The sequence below is a fragment of the Salvia splendens genome, chromosome 5 (genome assembly GCF_004379255.2).
Source record: "Salvia splendens isolate huo1 chromosome 5, SspV2, whole genome shotgun sequence".
NCBI lineage: Eukaryota > Viridiplantae > Streptophyta > Magnoliopsida > Lamiales > Lamiaceae > Salvia > Salvia splendens.
Window position 1 is genome coordinate 43,596,912 of NC_056036.1, and position 15,719 is coordinate 43,612,630.

The 15,719-nt window shown below is 35.4% G+C and overlaps 1 protein-coding gene across 1 annotated transcript; it reads left to right on the plus strand.

Moving 5' to 3' along the window:
* The first annotated feature begins 10,471 nt into the window (after positions 1-10,471).
* LOC121805355 (monocopper oxidase-like protein SKU5) lies at positions 10,472-14,181 on the plus strand. Its single transcript, XM_042205170.1, has 9 exons — positions 10,472-10,823; positions 11,541-11,650; positions 11,726-11,996; positions 12,075-12,213; positions 12,381-12,747; positions 12,891-13,256; positions 13,345-13,423; positions 13,491-13,693; positions 13,779-14,181. Exons 1-9 carry the CDS (start codon positions 10,686-10,688, stop codon positions 13,870-13,872), a joined length of 1,767 nt encoding a protein of 588 aa, XP_042061104.1. The 5' UTR covers positions 10,472-10,685; the 3' UTR covers positions 13,873-14,181.
* Positions 14,182-15,719: the final 1,538 nt, after the last annotated feature.

Here is a 15,719-nt window from a genome sequence, read left to right on the forward strand (position 1 = left end):
AAATGACTCAATCATGTTTGAATTTTCTAAATTAGAATAATGACTCAATTAACATGGAACGATGGGAGTACTATATAATGTTATACTATTGTATCGAAAATATCAATGTAAAAAAATTGTAACCGGACTGAATCTGGTATACTAGTATATATTTTACGATAAGGAGTACTATAATGAAAAATTGTTACTACTATAAGAAAAAATTGCCGATTATCAATACAATAAATCTGCATGAAATTTGGTGTATTCATCTTGTAAATTTAGAATTTAACTATGGTGCTTAACATTGATTCATTTGTCCAATGAGATGTGATCCGCGAGAAATCAGAGCTGATGTGCCCAACACCAAAAATCATACCTAAACAAAACTGCCGTCGTTGCATATTTGCATGATTTCAGTAATGTTTGGACGTAGGCATGTAGCTTTAACACTATTATGTAATTTATTATTCCGTTTTCCTTTTAATCTGTCCCACTTAAGATGTTCATTTTCCATATTTGAAAATAAATCTCTTTTAAATATTCAACTATTTTTTTTTCTCTAGTTACTTCACCTACAAGAATGTCGACATATTAAATGAGACGGAAAGAATATTATATTTCTATATTGTGTTGTAACTACTCCAAAGATTCATAGATCCAGAAAATATTAAGTACTGCTACTAATATTAGGATAAGCCCAGAGGCCCACTCTTCGCTCTTAACCAACTGACCCGAATCTTAGATTTTCTGTGCCGAAAATATACTTATTAGGCCCATATTCTAGCTCGTGTCGTAAGTCCATTGCAAGTTAAAATCGTTCGGAGTAATATTTAACGTTTTTCTTCATTGACGTTTTTATTCTTAATTTAATGTTCCCTTCCCACAAATTTTACTTATTAAATATCAAAACTGTGTATTCTTTCCAATTTGAGTTACTCCTAAAAGGACAACTGGACAAGCATAATTAATTATATGTATGTATATATATGCAAAAATAAACAAAACTAAAAGAAGACGTGAAGATGGCGATATAATTTCCGTCTTCATAACGAGCTTTGATATTATGTATAAGAACGTGATAAATATCTTCTTCTTTTTGGAATTGAATTGAATCTCGTAAATATCTTCTTCTATTTATCATAGAGAAGACTAACAATTCAATTATAGTAACAAAGACGTTGCTGAAAAATGATATATTAACACGAATACCAAAAGTTTACTATTCTACGTGTTATCATGAAATTAAAACGATTTAGACAAGATAGATAGATTTAAATTGTTTCTTTGACTAATTAACCGGATTATAGATATTTATATCGGTAACTTCACTACGTAATGTTTAAATCTAAGAAATAACCATTAATTATGGCTTGTTATATAATCAAATCAATCATAATAATTAGAACTAATTGAACAACTCCATAGTCATAATCATGTTTTCGTCAAAAATGGACAAATTCTCAACGGAACATTAATTGCTAATGAAGTGGTACAATGGTTTAAGAAGACCAAACATAAGCTACTAAATTTTCATAAAACATGTGACACAGTGAGATGAGATTTAATTTCTAGTACTATTTTATTTATGTCAGCATTTCCCAACCCGCTTAATTAAGCAACACGGTGCGCAGTTACAATTTGACAGTTTGGTAATCTATTTGTCGAGCTGTGTAGAAAACAAAATATTGTCCATATTCAAGATTGATTTATAGGAGTAGTATATTTCTAAGGCCATCCAGAATAGTCCAGCAATAGCCCAACCATAGCCTAGCCACATCATAAATAGCCAAGCCACATCAATAGCCACATCACTAATAACAATTATATAAAATGACATAATTAACAATCAGACAATATACGAAATTTAATTTACGAGACATATACGGGAAACATTAATAATACTATTAAAAATTTAAAAAGTACAATAATTTAAAAATATTACAATAATTAAAAAAAAGTACAATAATTCACTCCTCGTCGCCGTCGTTGTCTCCTCCGTCGCTGTCGCCACCATCGCCTCCGCCTCCGTCGCCGTCGCCTCTACTCCCGGCAGCTTCCCTCCGTGCCGCCTCCAAATCATCCTGCATGCTCAGGAGCAATGTTTGAAACAAACTCTTCTCCACAGGGTCCACCGCCGCCCGCCATTCGGCCATCGTCTTGACCATCTGAGCGCGCGTTTGTTGACGCGCGAAGAATTTGAGATCCGCTGTGGATTGGCCAAGGGGGGATGCCGACTGGACCTCCTGTGAACCCCCGGCGACCCCCCTCGCCTCCCGTTGAGCCCACCTGTGCCCAACCGGGCGAGTACGGCGAGCAAACGAACGAGGGGTCGGGACCTCCTGGGCCGTCTCAGGGAGGTCGTGGGAACCACCGCTACTGCCGCTGAAATCACCGGAATAGTTCAGCCGTTGCTTCTTCGGCCAGCCAGAGTCGACACCTACTCGGAACTTCTCGGAGTCGTTCAGCACAAGATAGCAGTTCCAGTAGGTGAAGTCCTTGTACACCCCCTTCAGGGGGAAGGCTTTCTCCGCTATCCTCCTGCAGTCGTCCTCAGTTTGCCCACTGCTCATCATGAGGAGGGCGTTGGTGTACAAGCCCGAAAATCGGGAGACCGCAACCTTGATTCGGTCCCACGCCTTCCGGCAATCCTCCCCATTGCGTGGCCTCCCCTCCGGGCAAAACCTCTGGTAGGCTGCTGCTATCTTGCCCCACAAGTTGACGATCCTCTGGTTGTTCGAAACGAGAGGATCGTCGCAAACACTCACCCACGCCTTGGACAGCGCGACGTTCTCCGCGTCCGTCCACCTCCTCCGTACCGAGTTGTCGTCCTCACCCGGCTGCGAGGACTCGCCGACCCTTTTCCCCTTGCCTTTCTTCTTTGGGGCGCCCCGACCCCGCTCTGCACCCCCCGTTTGAACGGGAGCATCCGGAACACCGGAAAGATCTAACCCCAACCAGTCGAAAAATCAATACTGGGGCGATAGACGTCCCCCGGCGTCCCCCTACGTCGCGGGCGTCCCCTGCGTCGCCGGTACCCCCCCGGGCATCATCTGCATGCCGGGTGCCCACCCCTGCATCTGGACACTAGGTGCCCACCCCGACATCGCCGGAAACGCCCCCGGCGGACTCCCCCCCGCTGCCATCCCGGGCATCATCTGCTGCCACGGGTACATGTTGTAGTATGGGGGCATCTGACTCCATCCACCTCCCACGGGGATCGGGGGAGTTTGAGACGCGCTACTCCCTGAAGTAGGCTCGTTGTTGAGATCCATTTACCGTTGTTGATCTTGTATAGAAATTTAGATAGAGAGAGTACTCGTTAATACAAGTGGTGCGAATGAAAATGACAGGCAAGTCGCGTATATATAGTGTTTCGGAAAAAAAATAAAAAATAAAAATTCGCGCTAGGCGGTGCGCTAGGCGATCCGGACGCTGCAATAGCGCCTAGCGGATCGCCTAGCGCACCGCGGAACCGCCGAGCGCTAGGCGGTTTTTTATCGCGAAATCCGCTAGGCGGTTGCAATAGATCGCCTAGCGCACCGCCTAGCGCCGGCGCTCGACTAGGCGGTGCGCTAGGCGCTATTGTGGATGCTCTAAAATCAATCATATTCTAATTGTCGTTTTTGTGTAATTTAACCCTACCATCCCAACCAACCAAACAAACAAAGTGCTAAATCCATGTCATTTTCCAAAAGACAGTCGGGTGTTTCTCAGTGGCCATCATATATTAAACAATAGCAAATTAATGGATAATAATGGCCTACAATGTGACAATTTGTTATTTGGCGTCGTAACAAAACATTAATTGTATAAAATTTTGCAAGTTGGTAATCGTCATCTAGGACCTTCGTTGGAGATTTTTTGAACATGAACATTCTATGATGTGTGCATATATAGGTATATGTATACATAATAAATTTTGTTTTGTCTTCTTAATTTACTTATGTCTAGAGAAATATATAGTCGCTATTCAAGAGTGTAAAAAATAATGTGCAGATATAATTTCAAAATCTATATTTCGAACTTAAAACCTTTAAATTTTTTTATAATTTACTACTCAAAAGTTTTTATTGAGGGATGAGAAGATGAATGAGTAATACTACTATAACTCTATCTCTTCCTGATATAGTGATACGGACATCCCAAGCCCCCCAAGCCCACTCTTGAAGACGGCTGACACACCTGAAACAGAGAGATCAGGAGAAGATGAAATGGCAGGGTCAGAGGAGGACACGGCTGGGAAGGAGGCCACGCCGGCAGCCGTGTCGACGACGAGTGCTCTACGGCCGAGGGAAAAGCTGAGCGTTTTATAAGCTCCGTTCGGGTTTTCTTAGTTGGTTCTTTCCCGAACATATAGGTTAAGTCGAACCTGTTGGAAATTATTTATCATAATATATTCAAGAATACATAATTGAATATGAATAAAACAAGATCTTTGAACATCATGTATTTCACGTAGAGAACCATAAACATAATGGATCGGAAACTTACATTTATGATCCATAGCGGAAGCGATTGGGGAAGACGGAGAGAACTTCCTCGGACTTTGGTGTAGTGGCGCAACTCCAAGGATTTGTTTCTCTCTCTTTCCCTCGTTTATGTGTTCTCTGTAATGTGTGTAATTTGATGGGATCACCACACTTGTATTTATAGGCAGAGAGAGGACAAACCCCAATTATCAAACCTTAAAGCCCTTTCCATCAAAGTGACTATTTAATTAGAACGTTTCTTTCTGACCAAGTAATATCAAAATCAAATTAAATAAATGATCATAATAATTTGATTTGATTTTGATAGTCAATAACATAATTACGGTCAAATTCATGACAATCAAAAGCATATATATTCTTGACTAAATTAATGCTAATCAAGACATTATTATATATAAATATCCCAATTTCCTTAATAGCAATACACTAATAGGAAACATATATATTAGTCAATAATTAATGACTAATAAGGAAACGTCCTACTTAAATCAATATATTCAATTGATAGATAATTAATTAGGGAAAATGTGTCTTATACCAAATTCATGTATTATATTAAAGAATCCAATTCTATTTAGGATTCTATCACATGTCACATATGTGAGACATAAAACTTACAGAACCAACCCTAGGGTTTTAGATATTATAAATAGGGCGATTTCATTATACATCATCAATTAATGAAATCATATTTTACGGCCCAACAAAATTGTGCAACTAGAAACCTATCGTTCACGCTGCCGACGAGAATCTCTCTCGCGCCCAGCCCCTTTATCGCCGGAAAACACCGCTGACCCAAAGCTCTTGGGCGCCGGATTGTCTACGGTACCTGTTTCTTGTTCGTGGAATCGCGTTAAGGAGAGTTGATCCTTAACATATATATAGTCGCTCCCGCCATGTTATCTCTTTCTCTCTGCACCCTCTCATTCCCACCCATGCATAGCCTGTGACTTAACATGGCCATTTTTTTAAAAAATATTTAATTGAATATTTTTTTACTTTGGAGTATTATTAATGCTGAGCCATTGTCATGAAAAATACTATTGAATATTAGTACGTTTTTTAATATAGCTTGTTAGTGAATTTTTTACCCGTATAAAAAATTCGCACCATTTTTATAAATATGTAATACTAGTATTTTACAAAAATGGCATTTCTTTTCGGTACGAAAATTAAGAAAAATGTGTGTAATGTATTAAATAAAAAGATAATAAAGTAGGAGAGGGAAAAAATAGGGATAATATAGCAAGAGAGAGATAAAAGTAAGAGTTCAAAAATGTGTTACTACTTTTTACTAAAAATTAAAGAAAATGACTCTATATATTATGGAATGCCCAAAATAAAAAAAAAAACAAATCTAATATCATAGAACGGATGAAAGTCATAAATAATGGATAAGTTATAAGTGGAAATGTGAAAGAAAAGAAAGTTACATAAATTTTGAGTGGTTGTTAGACAACCATAGAATTCAAATGAACTACTCCACTACTACAAATGTATGATTAAAAATAATACTCCACTTAAATCCTTGTTCGTCTATAAATAAGTGTTCGCTGTTAAATCTGACTTGTATGTCAAATAGAAATCCCCAAAACTATGGTTGGATCTTCACAACTCCATCAAATTTCTCTGCAGCTCCGCTATCACGGCGGCCATAGCTCCATTTCCTTTTCTGGTCAGTACTTACGAACCTATGATCTCAATTGCGTAGTCGTAAATTAAAGAGGTGTTGGTGAAGATGGGAGAGATATATGTGTGGTGTGGATCATCGGTGCCAATTGCCCGCGGATGATCTGGACGCTTTGATTTCGATCTATCCAATCTCATCCAAATATACCATCCTTCCTTTAAGATCAGAGCCTTCCTCTCCCTCAAAAAGCTGTTCAATCGGCCGACTAAGCTACCGCAAAAATTCCTATGTATCTGCTGGAAAGTGAAGAAATGAATAGATTATAGTGGAGTTCCTAGAGTACATTAATGATTTGAAGAGTTCCTAGAATGTAAACTTCCAAGCTTCTTTATTATTGTAGTTGAAGAGCCTCAAACATCCCTATAAATAAGGGTTATGAGCATATCATTGATACAATAAAAACAAATATTTCTCTATACACTTTATCCTTCCAAATGTCTATCCAATCTTTCTCTACCTCTCTCCATTGAGTATCACAGTCATTATCAACTTATCCACACCTACAACCACTCGCAATAGATACAAATCATCAATGGAATTTTCTTACAACTACATATACAACTTTTTATTGATCCTCCATCAAATTAATGGAAAGTTTAATCCTTTGTACTAGTAGGAACAACACATTTCATCGAGCTAGCATCCTTGGAAACAACTTATGGGACTCTCATAAATTTGGGCCAAACCTATAATATTCAATTAATGTAATATATAAGTAATAGATACACCAGTCGGAAAATTATATTTTAACTTATGCTTTAAATTATTATTGATATTTAATATTCAATCACTATTTTGTTTGGAAATACAAAACTCGTGGACCAAGTTGGAATACCCACATGATAGATTTCAAATGTAACGGACCAACATCCAAGATTTGGGCTTGGGCTATTTCTCTAAACTTCTCGACTAGTAAAATAAGGAAATTGGCCCTCTCTATTTCGTTTGGATTAAAATTTAATACTACTAGGATATAGTGGTATTAAAAATACAACAAATAAAATAATAAATCCACATACAATTACGATCACTGGGGCAATATATAATTGGATAAAGCAATTGAGTCAGAAATATTAAATGTTTATTTGGTAAATCGATGCACTATTTAATCATCAAAAGAAGTTGCGTTGTCTGTAAACACTTTAATAAAATAAAGACTATTGTTACAGCTAACAAGACAATAACGTAGTAGAAAAGTTAATTTTAATGTATAGTTCTTTCGATTCTATCATTGAAATAAGTCTTATTATATTATTCAATTTTAAATGTACCACTTTTGAACTATAGTTAAAATAATAAACATTTAAATTATAAAATTTGAGTCAGTTACATAATATTTGTGGACAGTTGCATAAGATTTGAAAGAAATATTTGAGGTCATTTAAATTATAAAATTTGGTGATGTTTACTAAAATAAGTATTCTTTTTGTATTTTAAAGAAAAAATGTTATTTTTAACATTATAAAACCGCGTTTTATATACGAGCGAAATAATTAATAGCTATTGAATCTTCATAATTTAATATTCTAATTTCAAATATTATACGTAATTTAATTTAACTAAATTTCATAATTTAAATAGTTATTATCCCACTATACTTTTAGTCTAGATAGGTCATATGCGCATGCAATCTGGCTAATTATCATCCTAAGTTTAATAATTATAGCAAGAATGTAAGCGGTTTTCGTGGGGGAGGGGGAAATAAAGAAGTGTAGGACTGCAAAGTCAAATATATGATAGAAAATATTACTACTATTATTAAAAATATATAATATTAAAGTTGAATTGTCGACATCCAACCATATATAGTTAATTTTATAGTGTGATTTTAGTGTTGTCCGAATGTGGACATAGTCAAATCTTATATGACATCGATGCTATTTTCTAATTTTCAATTAATGACAATAATTGTGTTTAAAGTTAAGTGTTTGGAAGTTGGAAGAGGAAATGACAGTATGCGAAGGTAAAACGCACTCTTCAATTTCCAGGTACATGAAGGGTGCAGATCCCCAATAAATGGAAGAATTCAACCAATTATTAAAGTCAAATTGTGATTTAATTAATTTTTATCAATTCCCTTAAAATGAGGAAAATAAATATAAATGAATATGATATATTTCTTTTATCATAATTAATTTTCACAAAAGAGAAAAGATAACCAGGATATGGAGCATTTTGTTATAGACAAAACAAGGGTATACTAACATTAAAGATTGCAATATGTTAGCAATAATCTATTCCTAGTTTTCATATAAAAAATCATCTATTATAATTCAAGGGCACTCATAATTGTTGACAACATTTGGTTGATTATATTAAGTGCGTTGATCATTCACTGTAAAAAGCGAGACGCGTATACTACAAATTAGTTTGAATGAGCGTAATGCATCATCCACTATGAAAAGCGAGACGGGTCGCATACTATAAATTAGGGATGTCAATCGGGCCGGCCCATTAGGTTTCGGGCCAGCCCTACTCGGGTTGCGGGTCAATCAGGTGCGTGCTAATCGGGTTGTGAATTCTTTCGGGTGGTAAAAGTTCAACCCTAACCCTAAAAGTTCGGGTTTCGGGCTAGCCCGGCGTGTTAATCGGGTTGCTACCGATAAGATTAACATGCGATCAATTCAATAAATAATGATGAAAATTAGTTATATTCATAAAATGTAAAATATTTAATTATGATAAATTTGAGATATATGGTCAAACTCAATCATAAACATGATCAAATACTAATATTTGAGATATTTCGTGAAATTATAATGCATGTTTTAGAAATTTAAATATTTTTTAAGTGAATTTGAAGTTTTTAATTTATTTATCAATTATTATATTAATAAAAATTCAATATAAAATTTATATATTTAATATAAAATTGAAAGTTATTTTTTAGTTATCTATATTATAAAATTAATCAATGAAGTGTCGAATTAGAAGTAAAAAATACTATAATAATAGAAATTTTATCGGGTTTTCGGGCCAGCCCATCGGGTTTTCGGGTCTAGCCCTAACGGGTCGCGGGTTAATCGGGTGCGGGCTAATCGGGTTTAATTTTTATCGGGCTAGAAATTTCCAACCCTAACCCTATAAATTTGGCGGGTTATTCGGGCCAGTCCATGGGTTGCGGGCTACATTGACATCCCTACTATAAATTAGACTGGATGTGCGTAATGCAGAGCGAAATGAAATTATTTAATTTGTGAGTGACACAGACTATTGACCTAATTTATTTTCTGTATAGATTACATCTAAAACAAGTTAAATTGAACGCCGAAATTGGCGGCAAGAAAAGATTAAAGATGGACAAATGAGTTAGTAGGGACACAATCAAATATGAAACCGGATAAAATAAAGTCATTTTTGTATAACTGTTAGTTAGTTGGGCCCCACGCACATGGGCCCACCGGATTTCCCATGTGAAATTCGGAACGTTGGAGATGGAAAAAGGGGCGCGGGGTTTTGACTCCCATTTTAAAACGATTATTATTATTTATATACATTTCGAATATTTTATTCCACCATTTTAATTAAGATTTGTTTATCTTGGAAATATAGCAAATGGAAGATTTTGCGGGACAAATGTAGAAAAATATTTTAATGTCGGCCAATCACTAGGGATTAAATTTAAATAAATATTTCCTTTAAAATAACACTAAAAAATACGTGGATTATAAAATGATGGAAATTACTTTCATGGCTAAATGTCATTGTTTTTCTATTTTTTTTAAAAAATTATAATGCCACTACATTCTAATTATTTTCATAATAATATCCTGAGGATCTTAATCTTATGTCACTTACGTTGCCAAGTGTAATATGGAAATTTGAAATACATGTTTGTATATGTAGAAATTAGGTAATTCATAATTGCCATTCAAATTGTAGCATTTCATTGACTAATTATCGATTTCATAATTTTTGAACTTGGAATTTATTTTATTTTGTTCGATTTTTACCGTAATAAGGTAATTAATTTCAATTTTTTTCTTAATAAGGTAATCAAAATTTTTGAAATATTATTATAATGTTATAATAAGCTTCGGACTATGAACTCCTAAATTCTTTTACATTAAATATTCTGTACTGATTAGGGATAAGTGTTGATTATTACTTTTTCTTTGTATAGAATGCAAATAGTATTATAGAAGACTAACCACCTTTAATATTTGTATAATTATTTAAAATGTGCTCTGCTAGCTCTATTTTATAAATATTAAACTTCTCCAACATTCTTTCTTTTAGAATTAAAACTTGGTATTAATACAATTAGACAAAGAAAAATAAACAATAATAAAAAAAGCAATGCGCCATGAAAAAAGGGTTATAGGTAAGAACGACACAAATCAATCACTCTACCCAAAGCCCAAGAAAATCAAGCCTTCTTCTCTCTCAATTTCCTTTTGAGTGTTGATAGAGAAAGTTGAAGCACGTTTTTTGCACTCTCTCTGCATTTGGTCACTCTGTTTTTCCCTTTCCCAGTTTATCCCATTTGTTTGCTATTGCAAATTTCTTCTGTCAAATCAGAAATGGCGACATTCCGGTTACAGTATTGGATCTTCTTCATTGGGTTGCTGTTCAAAATCGGTTCTTGCGCCGACCCCTTTGCTAACTTCGAATTGGATTTCTCTTACATCACTGCTTCTCCATTAGGTGTCCCTCAACAGGTTAATTCATTTCTTCTTTGTGATTTTACTGAAAATTGATTAATTTTATATTTCTCTCGATTGTATTAGCAACTGTTGGATTGATTTATGCCTTATTCTTGTTTTTGTTTGTATGTAAGCTCTTGTAATTGTCTCTATTTTTGAGTTTTTTTTTCTTAATTGAAGTTGAAGTTTGATTTGAGCTGTTATTCTATTGCTTTGATGATTTCAAAAAGTATTACATATGGACCACAGTAGAATCAGAACCAATTTGTTATAAATGGTGTCTATTTAATTATTGGAGTTAGCTTTTATGATTCATCTATGACTCTGTCTACTCTTTTCAGGATTTTCTGTTTGATTATTATGTGCTATTGAGGTTGCCATGTTGATTCTGTTGGATATATTAATCTTGTTTTGTGGGTTTTTTTTCTTATTCAAGCTCTTTTAACTTCTTGTAATTGTCTCTGCTTTTGAGGTTCTTTTTCTCTCAATTAAAGTTGAAGTTTGATTTGAGCTGTTAATTTTGTTGCTTTGATGATTTCAAAAAGTAGTGTATAGGGACCACAGAAGAATCAAGATGAATCTGTTATAAATGGTGTCTGTTTAGTCATTGGAGTTAGCTTTTATGATTCATCTCTGACTCTAGCTACTCTTTTTAGGATTTTCTGGTTTTTTATTTGTATTTTTTATGTTTTGAGGTTGGCATGCTGATTATGTCTATGCTCCCTTTTGTAGGTAATAGCTGTCAATGGGAAATTCCCAGGCCCTGTTCTCAACGTTACAACGAATTACAATGTGGTGGTGAATGTTAAGAACAAGTTAGATGAGAACCTCCTAGTCACATGGTATGTTTTACCTCATTAGATTATCAGTTATATAGAATCAAATCAGATTGTGTAATTAGATTGCTGGTGTCACAGGTCCGGGATTCAGATGCGCCGTGCTTCATGGCAGGACGGGGTTCTTGGCACAAATTGCCCCATCCCGCCGAAGTGGAACTGGACCTACCAGTTCCAGGTGAAGGATCAGATTGGTAGCTTCTTTTACTTCCCATCACTTAACATGCAGAGGGCGTCTGGTGGGTTCGGCTCTTTGGTTATCATGAACCGCAATATCATTCCTATTCCTTTCAACACCCCTGATGGAGATATAGTTATCATGATTGGTGATTGGTACACACAAAACCACACGGTTGGTTTTCTTATTTTGATCATGCACTCAATTGTGAAATACGGAATTTTCTTATTTTGATCATGTATGGAAATGCAGGCTCTAAGGAAAGCCCTTGACAGTGGAAAAGAATTAGGAATGCCTGATGGAGTTCTGATCAATGGAAAAGGGCCATACAGATACAATACATCTCTTGTTCCTGATGGTATCGTGCACGAGACTATTAATGTTGATCCTGGTAAACTTTATAAACACGCCCCTCGATTTACTGGCAAATCAATTGATTGTCTTCCCGATGGAGTATCTCTTATTGTTGCTTTGTTCGCTTTATCCCTCACAAAAGCATATTTTACATAATGGACTAACCTTGTTTTGTGTTCGGCCTTCTTATTTTGGAAATTGCAGGTAAGACGTATCGTATTAGGGTCCACAATGTTGGGGTGTCAACTAGCCTGAATTTTCGTATTCAGAACCATAATCTGCTTCTGGCAGAAACCGAGGGTTATTACACGACTCAGCAGAACTACACCAGTTTGGATATCCACGTTGGGCAGTCTTACTCTTTTCTCGTTACCATGGATCAGAATGCTAGCAGCGATTACTATATTGTTGCCAGTGCAAGATTTGTGAATGAGTCACTCTGGCAGAGAGTTACCGGTGTCGCTGTTTTGCATTATTCAAACTCGAAAGGAAAGGCTGCTGGTCCACTCCCAGACTCTCCGAATGACTTTTATGACAAATCATATTCACTCAACCAGGCGCTGTCTATCAGGTCCGTAGTTTCTGCACTTTTTGCACATCTCTTTTCGTTTTTATGTTGTATGATTCTTTCGATGCACGTTAATTTTGTTGCGAATTGTTCTTTTCTTCTCATTACTTGCTGTTCCTCAACCTGATTCCATGCGTGTATGCCAGGCAAAACGTGAGTGCTAGTGGAGCTCGTCCTAACCCACAGGGTTCTTTTCGCTATGGTTCAATCAATGTTACCGATGTGTATATTCTCAAGAGTCTACCACCAGTAATGATTAATGGGAAGCTACGAGCAACATACAACGGGATATCATTTGTCAACCCTGACACCCCTATACGCCTTGCTGATGTGTACAAGGTGAAAGGCGACTATAAGCTAGATTTCCCCAGCAAACCATTGAATAGGCCCGCAATTGAGGACAGATCTCTCATCAACGCTACATACAAGGGATTCATAGAAATCATACTCCAGAATAACGACACAGTTGTACAGACATTTCACGTGGATGGATATTCATTCTTTGTCGTTGGGTATGGTCTCAATCTTTAGTTATTTCATCTTATAAACAGGTGACTTGTTACCCATCCTAACTGCTTATTGTATGGTGAATGATCTCAGGATGGGCTATGGTGATTGGACGGAAAACAACAGGGGCTCGTACAACAGATGGGATGCGATATCTCGCTCCACTGTCCAGGTATGAAGCCTATGACCAACCACTTACGCGCTATCATGTTTTACAACTTTTATTTTTCGTTGGTCAGGTTTTCGCTGGAGGATGGACTGCTGTCTATGTGTCGCTCGACAATGTTGGTGCATGGAACCTTAGGACTGACAACCTCGATAGGTGGTATCTTGGGCAAGAGACCTACATGAGAATCATCAACCCCGAAGATTCCAGCAACAAAACAGAACTGCCTGTCCCCGACAACGCTCTTTTCTGTGGTGCCCTCAGCCATATGCAAAAGTGAGTGAACTCTATAACTCTACCTGCAAATAATTCAATTTGCTCATCTTTAGCAGCATGAATTTATTTTGATGGTTACGTGCAGGCCTCAGAAAGCTTCCTCAGCAACGGCACTGCACACACGCATGCTCTATGTGCTGCTCGTGATCGTTCCAATGCTGATTTTCCTTTTGCACTAAACTTTTGCTAACAATGAAATATATGATCAACCAACATTTATCAAATTTGGAAAAGGGTCGGGAAGAAATGATTCGATCCTCTTATCTTGATTTCTCAAGCCAACGAGACGGCGTGGTGTGTCAAAATGTTGTTGGAGTTGTGGACATGATTGTTTTTTGTTCATGGATCATGTAAGATTATTAGTACATCTCAATTTGTCCAAAGCATTAGTCCTCATTAATTCTAGGTGATTTTTACATTGTTGAAGATGTACCATTCTTATGCCCTCTCCCTTCAATTCTAATTTTGTTTCTTTCAAAATTTCTTTCTTTCTTTGGTGCATTATTTTTCTTTGAGTTCAAAATTTCTTTATTTCTTTGGTGCATTATTTTTCTTTGAGACTCATCCAATTACTTCTGATTAATTACTTCTACACGGTTGCAATTAACTTGAAAATCTAATTTGCGTGACATTCAATAGTCAATTCCCCAATTTCTAACTAGTCAAATCCTAATTATTGACATTATTAGTTTATTACTATAAAAATATGCAATTTAGTCGAAACTTAATTTGGAACTGAAAATTAAGATTTGTAGACAGTATCTTGGCTGTATTAGAAATTGCTTGTTTTGGTATTACAATACATTGGTTAATTCTGTAAATCAACATTTATTGCCCCACCCCAAGTAATAAATATATGATTTCTTGCTAAATTTGAAATTTAAAATAATTATATTCTCTTATAATTATGAAATAGCAACAATAACTAAAATATGCTAATTTAAAGTAAAGAATATGTACGGAATGGAATCCTAATTAACAATTAAAATCGAAGAGCAAAATCGGATTGAATCATTTCAAATACATATTCGATTCATAAGACGTAATAATATCAAGTGGAATCAGCTTACTTTATAAGTCTACTACTCCTAAATGGCAAGTGTAAAATGATTTAAATACAAATTTAAGTTGTTATTTTTTATAAATTTGGTAGTATATTATAAACAATTTAATTGGTAAAGTATTATATACTAATAAAGATCTTCTCTCTCTATACATATGTATATATTAACATTCCGACTTTAGTTTGAGAAATATGGAGTATAGGACTAAATTATCGATCTGTAATTCTGTATATGGTACTCCTGGATTTCAAAATTAAATGGCAAGTAACATTAGTCTAAATATAATTTAAGAGTGCCGGTCTTCTTTCCTTTCATCAATTATACTAATTTGTAAAGTACTATTATATCAAGAATTCTTGAAAAGAAATACTCCGGTCCTAGAGACAATTATTCATTGAACAAAATGAAATCATATGGTGGAAATGAAATCATTATGTGGAGTATTTTATTTTGGGGTATACTGTTAAAGATGTGGATAAGCAAACAAGTAAAGAAGAATGATTGACCGAAGAATGTGCTGTCTCCCTTAGTTATGGCTGACTGTATTAATTTATTTTTATAATCCCTTAATTTCTGCATTCATTTTAGGAATTTACATTTTTTTATGGTCAATGTTCTGATTTAGAAATTAGAATATTATATACTTCACCTTGATATATAAACACTAAAACATGTACATATATTTCCAGTAAAGGTCAAAATTAGTATTAAATATATAGTCAGAATACGAATTTGGTTCAAAACATTCACTTTTTAAAAATTGGGTCCAAAACATTTGATATCGTTATCGAAGTGGTCATTTTCCGGCAAAAACTAACGGTCAACGTCTAATTAATGATTCTTTTTAACTTAATTAATATACTAATGCATAACTAATTAAATAAAATTAAATATAAAATTAATAAAATGCTAAGAAATTACAAAATTGACTATTTCTCCCTCCTCTTCTTCTTCCCCTTCCA

Bases quoted from the DNA above. Each gene is read 5' to 3' on its own strand.
- LOC121805355 (XM_042205170.1), top strand. From the start codon at position 10,686: ATGGCGACATTCCGGTTACAGTATTGGATCTTCTTCATTGGGTTGCTG. The intron at 11,997-12,074 runs GTTGGTTTTCTT...ATGGAAATGCAG, and splicing joins GGTACACACAAAACCACACG to GCTCTAAGGAAAGCCCTTGA. The intron at 12,748-12,890 runs GTCCGTAGTTTC...CGTGTATGCCAG, and splicing joins AACCAGGCGCTGTCTATCAG to GCAAAACGTGAGTGCTAGTG.